General features: G+C 40.3%; 1 protein-coding gene across 1 annotated transcript in view; it reads left to right on the forward strand.

Moving 5' to 3' along the window:
- Positions 1-16,565, forward strand: part of GSAP (gamma-secretase activating protein) — a 91,974-nt gene that overhangs the window by 41,255 nt on the left and 34,154 nt on the right. The window contains exons 13-19 of the mRNA XM_082632316.1: positions 1,226-1,303; positions 2,725-2,802; positions 7,040-7,132; positions 7,258-7,475; positions 9,033-9,102; positions 9,855-9,937; positions 13,027-13,080. Coding sequence (XP_082488442.1) covers positions 1,226-1,303; positions 2,725-2,802; positions 7,040-7,132; positions 7,258-7,475; positions 9,033-9,102; positions 9,855-9,937; positions 13,027-13,080 — 674 coding nt within the window. The remainder of the gene's footprint in view (positions 1-1,225; positions 1,304-2,724; positions 2,803-7,039; positions 7,133-7,257; positions 7,476-9,032; positions 9,103-9,854; positions 9,938-13,026; positions 13,081-16,565) is intronic.

The raw sequence follows: 16,565 nt of genomic DNA on the forward strand, positions 1-16,565 counted from the left end.
GGGCCCAGCCGCTCCGCGGCATGTGGGATCCTCCCGGACCGGGGCACGAACCCGTGTCCCCTGCATTGGCAGGCGGACTCTCAACCACTGCGCCACCAGGGAAGCCCCAGAATTGTTACTTTTTTATCTGATAAAGTTATTCTTTTTTGTTGTTTTGTGTTGAAAATATTGCAATGAAATGAATTTCTAACAATATGTGGCAGTCTTAAAAGTCATTAAAAGAGTCACAAAGGATAAATATTATAATGAAATGCTTAAACATGTCCTTAAATAGCCTTCTTAGGGAAAATGGGCCTTTTGTTCCTACCATGATTTTTGATAAAGGAACTCTAGTGGAGTATGGTAGAGGAAATATTGCAATTCACTGAGTAGAATAATGATTGAGTTCACACAGCTAGTTAATATTTGCTCTGGGACTAGAACCCAGGTTTCCAGGCTCCTTGTCAAGTTCCTTTCCACCCTGGAAATCTCCTATTTCAGGTGATCACATAAATGCTAGCATTAGAATAGAGGTATCAGTTTAAGCATAATGCCTTCATTTGTAGGTCATTGATGGACTTACCTAGTCTGTCCAGGTGGCAACAGCTGCTAGAGGTGATGGACAGTTTTACACATTGAAGCAGGTGGAAAGGCTGAGGTTGTTCTGGAGTGGTGGGCTGAGTGGGTGTGGTCAGGGCTCATCTGGAAAGGCCACTCTATGCCAGGAGCTCTCCTCAGTGACCCAAATATGGATGGGGACAGGCGCACACACCACACTTGCTCTTGTTGCCCCAGTTTGCTTTCCATTCTAGATAAAGAAGAACACTGGAAACTTTCTGTAAATAGGAGACACATTTTTGATAAACTGAGGTCCATAGCTATTAGCAATGGCTGGAAAGCAAGCTAAAAAAGGGCACAGGGGAGTATATGTATGTAAAGAGAATCTCGTGAGGCTTTGTAAACTTCTCTAGGTTCCCGTGAGTTCATATACAGAAGTCTCTCTCTCTTCATTTTCCTAGCCTTCAGTAACCTACCACAATAAATTGCTTATAGTGTGTGCTGAGTAATTGTTGAATTGAAATTTCTTAGCAACTTGTTAATAGTCCATTTCTAGAATTTGGGAATAATCTATGAGGTAAATTGAGGCAGAACATCTAAAGGAATAGCAGTAAGGTTAAGTGGCTTAGGAAACTTTCTATTTGTCTACGATTCTTTTAAGCTTTACTAAATACCTTCTTCCTTCTAGGAAGTTTGTGTGTATGTTACTGCCCGAACTTTGACTCTTGGGAACAAATCACGTATTCAGTGCTTTACTTTCATAAAGGTACTTTTCATTTATTTTTTTACTTTTACATAGTCATTTTTTCCAAATAGCAGCAAAGTAGATAGACTTTAAAGTCTTATTACCTTGTAACAAATTCAATCAGTACATTGTATATCTGTATACCTATATAATACATATTTCCTGAAGAAATTCATGAATGATGAATATTAAGTTAGCTAATTATTTTTATATTACATTTAAAATAATATTTTGTAATACATTTTTTTCTTGACCTGTGTCTTTTTTCTAAGCCTGTAGACCAGTGCTAAGGGGTGTATTTGCCCAAAGTGTGTGTGTTTGCTTTTTTATTATTACCAACTGAAAGGTACCAATAGATTTAACTTACAAAGGTACATAGGGTTTTCTTTAAAAGCTTCCATGGTCTCCTTCCTTAACAGGTCTTAGTCCTAAGATACATTTATTTCATTTCATACATCTGTGGCCCAAGAAATTGATATGTCAACAGTCAGCCTTGGGGACAGGAGTAAAGTGCCCAAACTTTTCTAGCTCTGTAGTTGGTCACAGAGTGCCCTTTAACAGTTTTAGCCTGAACCATACTATAGAGTATTTATTTCGCTTGTTTAGTTCCTTAAAATTAGTATTTATATAGTACATACTGTGGGTAGAGTTAAAATTGCTTAAAATTAGAATTTTCAAAACGAAAAAAAATTTATGCCAGGTCACACCAGAGTTTATTCTGTAGGAGTGCCTAATAGTACCTTCAGAAGTTAGAGATTAAAGTAAAAGAGTTGAATAACGTAATAACAAAGAAAGTAAAAGTAAATTCAGAAGACCTATATCTATGCTTTAATAGTACAAATCTGATATTTGTGGAACGTTTTCATACATTTTTCTAATGACTAATGATTAAAGCCAGAAAATAAAACTTTTCTGAAAGTTTTATTAAGAGCTAATAACCATGATTAAGAGTTAGAAGAGTGGAGAGTGAAGCCCAACACTACACTGAGTTTAGTAGATAGTCTAACACCCTTTCTGAGTCACAGTGAGATTCCTAAGTGATTCAGAGAAGCCTCTGAGGGCCTTAATGACTGCAAGAGTGTGGCAGTGAACCTTGAGGCACGAGGGCCAATGAGCCACCTGGTCTCCTCCACCTCTTGGATCCTTAAGTAGATTTCTTCAGGTCCTTCTATCCCAGCACAACCACCACCTTTTAAGGTCTAAGATGATACGTAAGCCCAGAACAACTACTGGCTTGTGACTGCACTCAGGTGATCCGTCTTCAATGCTGATTTTTGGAGAATGATAGGGAACCATGAGCTCTAGGGCTCCAAAGACACTTGCTCTGTCAGTCTCACAGTTACTAAATGTGGAGAGTATGACATGGAGTCACTGCCTTGGGTGGAATTCCAGCTCTTTGTTTCTTAACATCCTTTCTCTGGCTTCATGTTCTCTCTCCACAGGGCACGGCAAGACCTTCACTGCTACTCTTGGGCGTGTTGACTCCCGTGTGACAAAGGGCATTACTTTTCTCAGCCTTGGTGAGTGAGAGGCATAGGCGCCTCTCTGCTCCGTCTCTTCCTTCCAGTACCTGTTATGCCTCATTTTCCTCATGCCTCTTTGGGACTCAGGTTGTGATGACTATCACTGACCTTTTGAAGCCAGATAAGGGAAGGTTTTCTCTGGAAACCACCCCCCCCCCAAAAAAATCAGCCTTTTGGCAGAGGGGCGAGGCAATGCATCTCCTTCCTTAGGGAACCTAGGCTGTGGGCTTTCTTATGTTTTTAGTAACAATCCTAAAAAGCCATTTGTTAGTATAAAAATGATGACAATGAGCGAGAGGTTTCCTAAAAGCCTATGAGAAATAATACGTGATGTTGTCCCTTGATTCTAGAGAGACAAAGGCCCTTGAGAAATTGTCTGTTCCCTGTTGGTAATTGCTAAAAGCTTCTGAGTCCCATAAATTATTTATGGATCAGCTTGATTGAGTTGTTTTTCATTGAGTAAGTATGGTAAAGGGAACTTGAGTATTTGGCTTAAACATAGTGAGTCTGTAATGAAGAAAATAAGGAAGGGGTTTATTGTACCTCCCTGCTGAAAGCTGCTGTTCTGTGCCAGTTGGGATGAGGGGCACAAACCGGTTAGCACAAAACTAAACAGAACTGTTGTTTGCCTGCATATGGGGTATGGCACTATATATATATATATGTATATATATATATTTTTTTTTTTTTTTTTTTTTGCGGTATGCGGGCCTCTCACTGCTGTGGCCCCTCCCGTTGCAGAGCACAGGCTCCGGACGCGCGGGCTCAGCGGCCATGGCTCACGGGCCCAGCCACTCCGCAGCACATGGGATCTTCCCGGACCGGGGCATGAACCCGCACCCCCCCGCATTGGCAGGTGGACTCCCAACCACTGCGCCACCAGGGAAGCCCTGGCACAATATTTTAAAAAGAAAAGCTTCAGGTTTAGAGCAGATGGATTCTTTAATATTTTCTTCTTTCCCTATTTCCCAGCCCAACTACTATCATGACAAAGGTTTAGGAAGGTGTTACGTGAAGGGACTGGGCAAAGTGAGAACCAAAGTGATAAAGATGATAAAGATATTTTTTTTGGTCTTTTTTAATCGAAGTATAATTGATGTACAATAGTATATTAATTTTCGGTATACAAATAGTGATTCAATATTTTTATAGATATACTCCATTTAAAGTTATTACAAGACAATGGCTATATTTCCCTGTGCTGTCCATTTTTATACATCGTAGTTTGTACCTCTTAATCTCCTACCCCTATCGTGCCCCCCCATTCCCCCTCTTCACTGGTAACCACTCGTTTGTCCTCTATATCTGTAAGTCTGCTTTTGTTTTGTTATATATATTTGTTTGTTTTATTTTTTAGATTCCACATGTAAGTGATAACATAGCGTATTTATCTTTCTCTGTCTGACTTATTTTACTGAGCATAATACTCTCTAGGTCCATCCACCCTGTTGCAAAAAAAAAGATTTTTATTTTGAATGATACTGTTGATGAGGAGACATATCTTATGCTAAGTGGGCCAGCATGTGCCAGTTTTTAATATGAGCTCTGAACCTGTGGGAAGTTGCTTTAGAGAGGCCTGCTTCTACTGCTTCCTGTGGTAAGAAGGATAAATACAAGGTTTCCTGGGTCTGAGACTTGATTCTTATCAGAAATCCTTTATCAGCATCCCATCTCGAGAGTGATGTGGGAAACTCTCCACTAAAACAACTTAGCCTTTTGTGAGGTCAAAGGTATCATTCCTCTTCTTACCCCTGGGAATGACTCTTGAAAAGGGCAGGCATGATTTAATCTCTGGTCTTCAGAGTCTGGAGAGGGCAAAAATACTAGAGCTTTGTAAACATAGGCTATCTCACATTAAGCCATCTTTCCTTCTTTAAACAGATTTTAATATATAGGCACAAAATTGTACCCAAGATTAGAACTATTCTAGAGGTAATTTTTATGACAACAGTATTGCTTTTTTTTTTTTTTTTTTTTTTTTGCGGTACGCGGGCCTCTCACTGTTGTGGCCTCTCCCATTGCGGAGCACAGGCTCCAGACGCACAGGTTCAGCGGCCATGGCTCACAGGCCCAGCCGCTCCGTGGCATGTGGGATCTTCCTGGACCGGGGCATGAACCCACGTCCCCTGCATCGGCAGGTGGACTCTCAACCACTGCGCCACCAGGGAAGCCCCAACAATATTGCTTTTTGAGTGATGTCTTTTTTGCAATTTATTGCATGGAATTTCCCTGAATTGTCACCCTCTTAAAAGGGGCTTATATTGATTGAAATGTTAAAGAATAGAGTTTTGGAGGAAGTTTTCCATGAACCCCAAACACCTGTATATAAGAAAGATAAGTTTGAACATTAAAAAACTATCATTTTAAAAATTAATACTATATTCTAAGTGTTTTACTTGTTATCTTGATCCTTACAACAATTCTTCTTGGTGATGTTATCTCCATTTTACAGATAATGAAACTGAGTCTCAGAAAGTCTGTGATGTGTGCCCAAGCTTCTCCTAGTGTCTCTTATCAGGGGCACTATATTAGTTTATTGCTGCAATAAGAAATCACCACACATTTAGCCCTTAGATAAATAACACATTGTCTTATGGTTCTGGAAGTGAGAATTCTGCAATGAGTGAGTCCTGAGGTGTCAAGGTGGGGCCAGAAATGGTTCCTTCTGGAGATTCCAAGGAAGAATTCATTCTTTGCCTCCTCCAGCACATAGAGGCTAGCATTTTTTGGCTTGTGACCACATCACTCCAGTCTCTCGCATCATCATGGGGTCTTCTCTTCTGTAGTCATTCTCCCTCTTCCTCCCTCTTATAAAACCATTTGTGATTACAGTGGGTCCACCTGGATAATCCAGGATACCCCTCCCCCTACCTCAAGATCCTTAATCACATCTACAAGGTCCCTTTTATTACTTAAGGTGACATATTCATAGGCTCTGGGGATTACCATGTGGACATCTTTGGGAGCCATCATTCAGCCTACCACAGGTACTACTGACATTTTTGGTGAGAAAGTAACTTTTGGGTGGGAGGGTCCTGCACACTGAGGGATTTAACCTCCTTGGAGCCCACTCGCTCATCAAATGGCAGTAGGAATCTCCTTTCTACCTGAATAATTGTGACAACTCAGAACACCCTATGTATTATCAAATGCCCCCTCTCCCAGGGACATAGTACCACCCTAATTAGCTGGTTAAACTGTAGGGCTAGGAGTTAATCTAGGTCATTTGATGCCTTTCCACTGTGCCCTACTATATCGTTATTTGTGTGTTTCTACTTGTGCATTACCATGATGGTGACATCATTGCAACCACTTGTGCGAACTACTTGAACATCACTGAATCCACAGTGACTGCAAGGACACTTATAAGTCAACTGGTTAGAGTTTTACATCCTCTTTCCTTTCCCTTCCACAGAATGCCTTCTATGTACATGATTAGCATGTATTTCTTTGCTTCTTAGGGAAAAAAGAGTCTAGCTGGCTCACTTGTAATCTAAATGTTTCATCTGTATGAAATTCACGACTGTTGTATGAGTTTCTTTGTTTTTCTAAGATCCTAGAAAAATTATTGGCAAGGGCTACTTCTACCTTGCCCCCTTCTCCAGAAACCTATTTTTTATACCTTGCCTCAATCTGTATACAAATGTTCTTTGTACAGAAATATCTAGTGCAGGGACTGTGAAGATGTGCATTCTAGGCAGCTTGCTATGCATGGAAACAAATTAGTACTTCACAAAGTGTCAGAATGCCTGCAGAGACTGTTTTGATGAGTATCAATTTAAAGCTTCTTTAGAGAAGATGACAACGATGATGAGCAGTGGGCAGACATAGGAAACTAAATTGTAGAGCTTCCCCCACATGGCAGAAATTATGCAGGAAATTCCCATGATAAGCTATTTCCAGCCTGTCAGATTAAGGAATAATTCATGTTGCTGGATATTTTTTATTCTAACTTGCTCTCAGAGCTCATTTAGATTCCTATAAAGCCACAGTTCTCTTAGAAACAAAACTACAGATATAAATTAAGATAACCATGGCTAAATGCCTGAAGAAAATGAGATATTGCTAGGAAGATGGACCATACTGACGTCAGACAGCTTCTTATTACATTGGTCAAAACCTTTGTGTTTTAAGAGGTTCAAAGAAAAATAGGGACACCGTAAAGTTGTTGGCTTTATCTGTACCTATACAGCTCTTGCCACGTGGAACTGACTTAAATCTTTCTCTTCCACAGACTATTATGTAGCTGTTTACTTGCCTGGTCATTTCTTTCATCTACTTAACATTCAACATCCAGACCTGATCTGCCACAGTCTGTTTCTGACAGGTATGGCTGTAGTTTTTCCCCTCATGAACAGGGTACATTTGGGTTCGTTTTAACGTTAATATTTATGTTTGGGGGAGAGGGTCTTCTTTTATTTGCTGATCTACTTTTTTTTTTTTTTTGGCCAGGAAACAGTGAAGTGATTGATATGCTACCTCATAGTCCTTTACGGTCACTGTCAGGATCCCTGGTCCTCGACTGGTGTTCTGGAAAGCTCTATAGGGCGCTCCTCAACCAGTCATATTTATTGGAGTTCCTGTGGAACACCCGGCTGGACTGCGAGAAGCTGGCCTTGTTGCACTGTGTGCTGTCATGTGGCCGAGACCCACGGCGACTGGAAGCCAAGGTGGGAATATAGCTTAAGTTTAAAAAGTGGCAGATGGACAACACAAGCTGTGTACATTTAGTAGCTGAAATGAACAGAAGTTATTTTTATTTGGTAACAATTGAGGTTTATGGTCTCCGTCCTGACTTGACCATATTCTTCGCTTGTGCTCCTTTTTTATGGACACAGACCTCAGACTGGGAGGGCGTGTCTCTTCTCTTCACTATTCTCTTTTCCATATTGTGAGTAAATGTTAGCTCTATCAGTAACATTCCAAGGAAGTGCTTGGTGAATAGTTTCTCAAATATCTACTTTTTCTCCTGGTTTGTATTTGGTGTATATCATGAAAAGGACTAAAATCTGGTGGTAAATAAAATCTATTTATGACATTTTAAATAGAGATAGCTCACATTTATATTTCACATTATAGTTTATGAAGCACTTTCATACATCTTATCATTTAATATTACAGCTGTTCTGTGAAGTTGAAGAAACCCCCCCATTAGACTTGATTGGGACCAATGGGTGGCTGGTTGATTGAAAAAAGATGGCCTAAATATTTTCTTTTAACCTAAAATATATAAATGTACATTTATTCCTGCATCTTTTGATGTAGATTAAGGCCCTTTCTTTGAGTATCAGCTAATTGGAGCTCAAAATCGTTTTTCTTACAGAAAACCACTAAGTAATGTCTTGGCTTTCTTTATCTGTACCTGTATGGCTCTTCCAGTTACTTTCTTTTTCTTTTCCTTTTATTGCCTAAGGAGGTCAATAGTTTAAAAATCCTTTCAAAGCAGTTTGTGTATATCAGGCAATTTTTTCTTTTATAGTTGTCTCACACCTAGTTTTAGAGACATGCCTTGGAGTCTTTCCCAAGCTTTCAACTTATATTGACCCACAAGCATTCTTTTTGTATCCATATTTCACTTGTCTATGGTAATATTTTATTAACTTAACTAATTGTGAAAATAAGCACAACTAGCTTGAGTAGGTTTGGAAAGAAGAGCAATTATTGACAGAAATGCAAGACTGCTCCATGGCTAGGCAAGCCTCAGCATCAGTTCTAAGGTCGGGAACGAGGGGTTTCGTTCCTGCAGCAGGTGAGGATGGTTACAGAGGCTGATTGAGAGAACTGTTGACATCACAGGGATTATACCTTCCTTGATAGCATAGCCGTGCTCACAGTGATTAAATGGTGAAATGGAGCTGAAATTCAAACATAGGTCTCCTGCCTCCAAGCTCAGTGGTCGAGTTTGGTTTTCTCCTGTATCCATAGCTCTTCACACTGTGACTTTGCTGTAATAGGTCCTACTCTAGCAAAAACGGACATTGGCTTCAAGAAGGCTTATTTGGATCCCAGTCAAAGGCATTTATTAAAATGATGTATGTAAGGACCTCATTTATATTTAACCCACACAGCCTTACGTTATGTATCTCAGAGGTTGTGTAGAAGTGTGTTCTTAATTCTAAAAGAGATATAACATTTTAAGCTATTCATATATATTTTGTACTTCTTTGGTGGTGGGGGCAGGCGTGCAGATTTAAATACCAATAGATTTGTCTTCTTACTTTTTAAAGATTATTCAGTGGATTTCTGAGAACATCTCTGCCTGCCATTCCTTTGACCTCATTCAGGAATTTATAATTGGTACGTGTTGCTGATGGTGCATATTAAGTTGAACCCTTGACCCTTTTGCTTAAGGGAAAGCAGTAAATTGATAATGCCTCAATCTGTCACAATGCTGTTTAGGAGCGTTTTTTTCATTTTTTTAAAACTCTGTTGTAGTCAGCACCTAATTAAATTTCATTCTCTTGTGGTTTTGTAAGAAGCTGTGGCTGTTCAGAGACTGATGACATATAAGATATGATCTTGATTCTGTAACCTTATTAGTGATTTTTTTTTTTTTTTTTTTTTCTTTTTGCGGTATGCGGGCCTCTCACTGTTGTGGCCTCTCCCGTTGCGGAGCACAGGCTCCGGATGCGCAGGCCCAGCGGCCGTGGCTCACGGGCCCAGCCGCTCCGCGGCATATGGGATCCTCCCAGACCGGGGCACGAACCCGTATCCCCTGCATCGGCAGGCGGACTCTCAACCACCGCGCCACCAGGGAGGCCCATTAGTGATTTTTTTAAAGCATTGTGTTGGCTGGTTCTGTGTGAAGTGGTTATAACGTCATTTGGATAGCTGTAAGTGCCAAATAATTTTTTAAAAACTATTCTCAGTGTAAAAAGTAGAACCTGAACATTTTAATCAGCGGATAGAACCATAATGATTAGCCTTTTGCAGATGAAGGATAAGGCAATGAAAACTTTTGTGGGTTTGCTTGTTTGGGTGCATTACAATGTCTACTGCCTTATTCTTCATAATAAAATGTCTTTTTTTCCCCACCAAAACTTACTCAGCTTCTTCATATTGGAGCATCTATCCAGAGACAAGTAACATGGATAAACTCTTGCCATACTCCTCACTGCTCACTTGGGATACAGTAAGTTAACACTTTATATTCTTTATGTAATTAAAATTGATTCACTGCTGTGGGTCAGTTGTAGGACATTCCTGTCACAGTAACCAAGGTTGTGATTTCATTTCTGTTTTGATGCATAAGGATCTGAATTGGAGTTTTCTGGCAGAAAAATAATAGTGAGTCCTTGCTGTTGGCCAGTTTTATTTACATAAAACAGTAGAACTGAAGGAGAAGCCACAGCATACGTGTTACTCTTCCTACTACCAAGCAGAATGAAGCCTCTATCATCTTCAAATGGTTTTAGTTTTTAATTTTTTTCAAGCAGCTAGAGCAGATGAAAATATTTCTTAGGGTTTTATAAATGAGCAACGGCTGGACCACTGCTGTTATTCTGAGCTGTTCTATTTACTTAGTAGATTAGCACCTTCATGAGCTTTTTTCCCAGCCTTAGAAAGAAAATCTGTGATAACTTTAGAACGTCAAGATCAGTAAAAGTCAGTAATCTTAAGCAAATCCATGCCATTCAACCTTTTCTTCCTGTTGGTCCAGACTCCCTTCCTTTTAGTTGGGAAGAAATGTTTCAGGAGAAAACATTGTTCATTTTCTCTTGAATGTGGTTCAGTAAACTGAGCTTTATTGGATCAGAAGTGAAAACCATGTACAGGTTCCCCCTGAAAAAGGTTCTGCCTCTCCTCCTTTCATATCTAGATGTTACAACTACTGTGTGCTTAGTCTTGAGGCAGAGGTTTGTATCAAAAAAGCATTTAGAAAAATAAATTTAATTCAGGTAGCACAGACACAGGAAAATAAGTACTAGGATAAATGGTAACACTTCCCATTTTGTTTTTAGACTATCTAAATATAGTCCTTTAAAAAGGCATATCAGGGCTTCCCTGGTGGCGCAGTGGTTGAGGGTCCGCCTGCCGATGCAGGGGACATGGGTTCGTGCCCCGGTCTGGGAAAGATCCCACATGCTGCGGAGCGGCTGGGCCCGTGAGCCATGGCCGCTGGGCCTGCGCATCCGGAGCCTGTGCTCCGCAATGGGAGAGGCCACGACAGTGAGAGACCCACGTACCGCAAAAAAAAAAAAAAAAAAAAAAAAGGCATATCAGATGTGTTTGATTCATTTTTTTCCTTTTGTTTTTGTTTTCTGTGGCTGCGCCATGCGGCACACAGGATCCTAATTTCCCGACCAGGGATCTAACCCGTGCCCCCTGCAGTGGAAGCGCAGAGTCCTAACCACTAGACTGCCAGGGAAGTCCCATGTTGGAAAAATTTCTACATTTTTGGTATACGCAATGGTAGTGTTTTCCCAAAGGCCCTTTCTTCTTGGCTCTCACTGTTAGAGTTCGTAAACTTTCATGCCTCTCTGTAAAATTATAAGGAAAGATCTGAGCTTGTTTCTTCTCCAGGCCCTCATTGTTTGAAGAACCCCTGTGAATCTACATGCAGACTCTGTGGTAATGTGGCAGGAAGTTCGCAGGTTAATCCCTACCCCTCCCCCAGAAGCAGGAAATGCACATTTCATCTTCCTCCCCTCACCACCCAATGCTGGCTGTGGCTGTCCTGTGTTCAGTGTCTGGGAGGCTGGGTCTGGACCTCTGGTTTCCAGGGTTGTGTTTAAACATGGTGCACGTGTTAGTTGGATGTTGTGTGAGTGTCATCCTGACAGGTAGTTCTTCATGTTTGCATTTCTCCTCCTTTGTGGGGCAGAGGAAATGTGTGGACATACAGAGTGACATCAGGAAGTCCTACAAGAAGTACAATATGAAAAACCCAAAAGTTTTAACCACTGCGTACAGCTTATTTTTGGGTTTATCATGTTGCTTTAGACTTCTTGCGGTTGGAGTAGGTTACCTTAAAGGTCTCTTCTAATCCTGAAATTCTATGAGCCTATGATGTTCTTTAGCAATGATGTAAATCATTTTCTTTTCTCTAATCTGCATATGCTCTTAATGCTATACCCTTAATAAATAAATTTCATACTTCTGTATGGAGACAGATTATTTCTGTAAATAACTGAACTGGGTTTTTTAAGATACTAGAAAATACTGTGTCTTACACATAGTTAATCCTGAATTATGCTTTGCAGACAGTGAGCCTTGTTATACTTATTTGAAGATGCTATTTATAACCTAGAGCTGTAGTGAAATTTCTCTTGCTGAGTAGTGATAAGTGAAGCATACATAGATTTTTATTACAGGCTTTCTCCTGTCCAGTGGAGGACTCAGTTGCTTGAATGTTCTGGAAGTTTATTTCTCCATCCCTGTGATGCCCTTTTTCTCAGAAATATTGTATGTCAATAAAATCCAGGACATTTAAGTCCTAAACAAATACCAGGTTTTATTTCTATTTTCTCATATATCATCTACTTATTTTTTAGGAAATGAAAGAGGAATTGACTAGTTGACAGTTTAAGATACACAATTAACATGGAAACACACTTTTAAAAATAAATAAGTGGCAATTTTGTCAGTTTATCTTTTTATTTAAATTTCGGTTTTAATGCTCATTAGTTAGCAGAATGTTATAATTTGGACTTCCTGATATGAATTGCATCTTGCACATTTGCCATGGTGATCTTGCTAGGTAAACACTTTATGGGGATCTCTTATTTCCGAAATCACGGTAGAGGATGAGGTGCAGAACAGTTTTCCCCTGAGGTCAAAAAAGAATCCCATTAGTGAGGCAGGGACCGACTATAATACATTTAAGTGAAAGAGACGAAGAGGGAGGAAGGAGTGAAGAAAAAGGAAAGTGTCCACCTTATTATCATACTTGGTGCAAATGTAATTTGCCTCCTTTGTTCTTAAATGGAAATGTGTAAATAATACATTATTTACTCTGTATTTCTTCATAATAGTTTATCCCTTCCTTTAGTGACACTGTCAACTATTATAATCATAACTTTACAGAATATTTCCCTTCCTGAGGCAAGAGATAGGCTGTGTTCACTGGTATTTATAAACCCCAAGTTTTATTTAAAGTAGAGGTTAGCAAACTGGGAGCTGCCCTCAGCCTCTGTCTGCACGGAAGACACTTCCTGAAGGCTCGGGCTGGGGGTAGTTGATACGTTTAGCAGTTGTGTATATGTTTTTCCCCCACCACAGGAAATTCCTGGAATAACCCTTGTGACAGAAGAGATTCCGTTGCCTCTTATGAAGGTAAGTGCTTACAGTGAGAGACAAAAAGCCCAGACCTGCGTGGCTTCCTTGCTGGCCTCACGGTCGCCTGCCCCCAGTGTCACGGTGGTTCCAAAAGGGATTGTAGACTGTCAGGGGAGGATGCTGCAAGGGGTGAGGCTGGTTGTCTAGGCAGTCCTTCCTAAATGGTAGTCACCAATGATGATATCAGGGCAATTCTTAGGAATGCTCTTCGAAGAGGGAGGTTTTCTGAAGACAGAGAACTACAGGGCTCAGTGTGAAGTGTATAGACGTCATACTTCCCACTGTGCCTCAAACCAATCCATGCTGGAGGAGTTCTTGTAAATACACACACACACACACAAAATCTTAAAACCATTAAGTAACCTGGACTGGGATTAACTAATTTCCTTCTCGTTCTGAGAACAGTGTTTCTGTTTCTCAAGAGTGACCTGCTCGGGCTGTCCCTGTGGTCTCAGCACACACCTTCTTCCTGCCCACTAAGCAGCAGCCTTAGTGTCTCTCTACAGTCTGGTGGTTTCAGAGGAGTTTCTGGTACAATAGGGAGGGTGGGGTGGGTGAGCAGAGAAGAATGTGTATGTAGTTAAAACCGAGGAGTATTTTCACATACTTCCCTTGAAGCTCTTTTGTTGTTTTTGGCATTGCCTCCTGTTAATTATAGCTTGGTGTGTGCTGGGAAATCTCAACTTTTAGCAGCAGGCAGCCTAGTATGCTGCTGCCTTTTACTATTTACATTTGATTCTTTTGGATCCACAAAGAGCAGGCCAGGCTCAGGCAGCTGAGGGAAAGCCTTGGGCGTTTGAGGTCACGGTGATGCCCTGGGGGTGAAAGAGGGCTGACTGGGGTAGGTTTAGTGGTTCTGGGTTTTGGTCCTAAGAATGGTCCTTTAAGGGGAGATGGACAAGAGATGTATCTAGGCAGCAGAGTGAGACAACTGTGAAGGTCTATAAAAGCAGGAAGACGAGGGAAAAGAAAGGTTTGATTAATAGCTTAAAAGATTCTTATTAAGAGCCTCCATCCTTTCATCTTATCGTTTCTGCTTTTACCACTAGTCCAGCAAATCCATACTGTGTTTAATGGACACACAATAAACCAGTGAAGGAAATTTTAAAAAGAAAGCAGTATCACCCACAATTCTACAGTTCCTAACATATTGTCTATTTGCCCCATTTCCTCTTGGTCTTTGTCATAGGTTTGCATGTTTTACCTAGTAGTAATGGCCATCTAGCGATATTTAATAAAGATTATGAATTATAATATATCATACCCATTTTCATGTTGGTACATGAACTTCATAATTTTCATAATTATGATTTCTAATGACTCCATAGGTTTCCACTGTGTTGCGGTGTCTTGGTTTACTTAATCATTCTTCTGTTTTGAGACATTTAGTTTGCCTCTCTAGCCTCCATTAAAAAAATTTTTTTTTGCGTTTAAAAATAATGTGGCAGTGAATACTTCTATGTAGTTTTTTTGTGTGTATGTGATTTATTCCCTTAAGGTTAAATGCCCAGTAGTATTATTGGGTGAAAGGCTATGACAATTTTTATAGCTTTTGATTCTTATTGCCAAATTGATATTCAAAAAATGTTGTGATAATTTACAGTTACAAGGGATTTATGAGTTTATCGGTTTTACTATAACCTTACATTATTGTGTATTTTCATTTAAAAAATTAAGTAAGTATAAAAGAGTGATGGGAAGGTTCTCAAACTTTTTACCAATTACCTTATTCTAAGAATACAATTTGCCTTTGCTTGGGAACAAAATAACTTATTTTTGCACTCTCTGATTTTTTTCTTTTTTTTTTCTATTTGTGTGTGTGTGTAAACTTATGTTTCTATGTCGTTCATTTTTCTTCCTTCTTTGTCTTCACTTTGCCTTTGCCTCACTTTTTTCTCTTCTCCCCTAATTATCTTTAGCATGTGGCTCTGCAGAGAGTTGTTTCCCATTAACTGTTCCCAAACATGCTTGGAAGCCCTTCCAAGACTCCACATACATTCATGTGTTAGTAAGAAGTGTCATATAGGACAAGTTTGCGCTGTAGATCTCTTCACTGTCCTCTCCGCGCAGACACAGTCCATCAGGGAAGGCAGAGGAATGCTGCCGGGATTTGCCTTGGGCTCAGGAGAAGATGTCACCAGGTTTGGTGGCCAGCTCCACCCCCATCCCCCACTGCCATCACTAATCGCACCTTCCAGTTCACAGGACACCGGGTCCTGATAGCTCTCATTTGTTTCCCCCATCTCTGCTTGCATAATTCCTCTCAGAATAAGCAGCTGCCTCTGACCTAGTTTTACCGCAATTCCCAGCCTAATTATATTGCAATGGATCTGGTTGCAGTGGCACATCCCACCTACTTTTCCTCCCTCCCCAGCCCATTATGTGACTGTTCTTGCAGCTTCCCCATAGGAGTTGGCTTTGGGCACCCTTGACCTGAAACACAAGTTACCTTTGGAAGGCATGCTTGCTGCCAGACTTTCCACGAGGCCCAAGGGACCCCAGACTACTCTGACCACACTTGCTTCCATCCTGCTTGGAAGATGACTGCCCGATAAGGCGTCTGAAGAGGGAAGAGCGAAATGAAACTAGATGAGCACTTCCCTTCTGCTCTCTCTCTGCAAATAAGTTTAGTGTGAAGTGAAACACTTTACAAATGTTTAACATATGAACATCGACTTTAATTGGTTTATACCAGTTTATCACCTGAAAGACAAAAGCCTTCCTTTATAGAATGGTTTCCAAAAGAATTTTTAAAAAATGAAACGAAGTGTATGTTAAAACAAGGTCCTCACCTTAAAAAGGAATGTCATCAAGAATGGCCTTCCTAAGAATGAATTTCTCTTCCACGGGAAGTCATGTAAGGATTAAAAAAAAAAGTAGAAACAATAGCTTACTTGAATATCAAGAATGGAGAAATGGAGTATTTTTATTAAAGTATTGTTAAGCCAGACATCTTTAGTTTCATTTTATAAAGTAAGGAAGCCTTTAATCATTTGTATAGCGACTATTAACTATCTGACCTAGAGACTGGGAAGGAGAAAGGCTTCAAGCCCCATCCCAGTTATGGCCACTCCAAGTGAGGGCATTGCTGCAGTGTCCATCAGGGGTCTAGGTGCCCCTGAGCAGTCGGGGAAAGAGTGGTTGACACCTGTGCTGTTCTCCATTCAGAGACTGGTTCACTTAATTATGCTTCTTCTCTGAAACACTTAAAAAGTGTTTAAAAAATACTGTTTTGAGCAGAGCATGACTATAATTAAGCGCCTAATGAAACACAAAAGACACTCTTTTCCTTGACCCTCCCAGTACAGACAGCCACCATCACTTAAAGACAACGTTTCTTAGAGATCCAAAGAATCAACAAGTGCAGTGTAGAAGCTTACAGTTTTTAAAAATGAGAATGGTTGCTTTGACAACAATGTAGCATTACCAGAAATGTCAATTGGTTATGTGGGAAATACTGACTTTCCAAAGCTTAGTTTGTA

Source organism: Mesoplodon mirus (assembly GCF_964341445.2).
Source record: "Mesoplodon mirus genome assembly, chromosome: 9".
NCBI classification, from domain to species: domain Eukaryota; kingdom Metazoa; phylum Chordata; class Mammalia; order Artiodactyla; family Ziphiidae; genus Mesoplodon; species Mesoplodon mirus.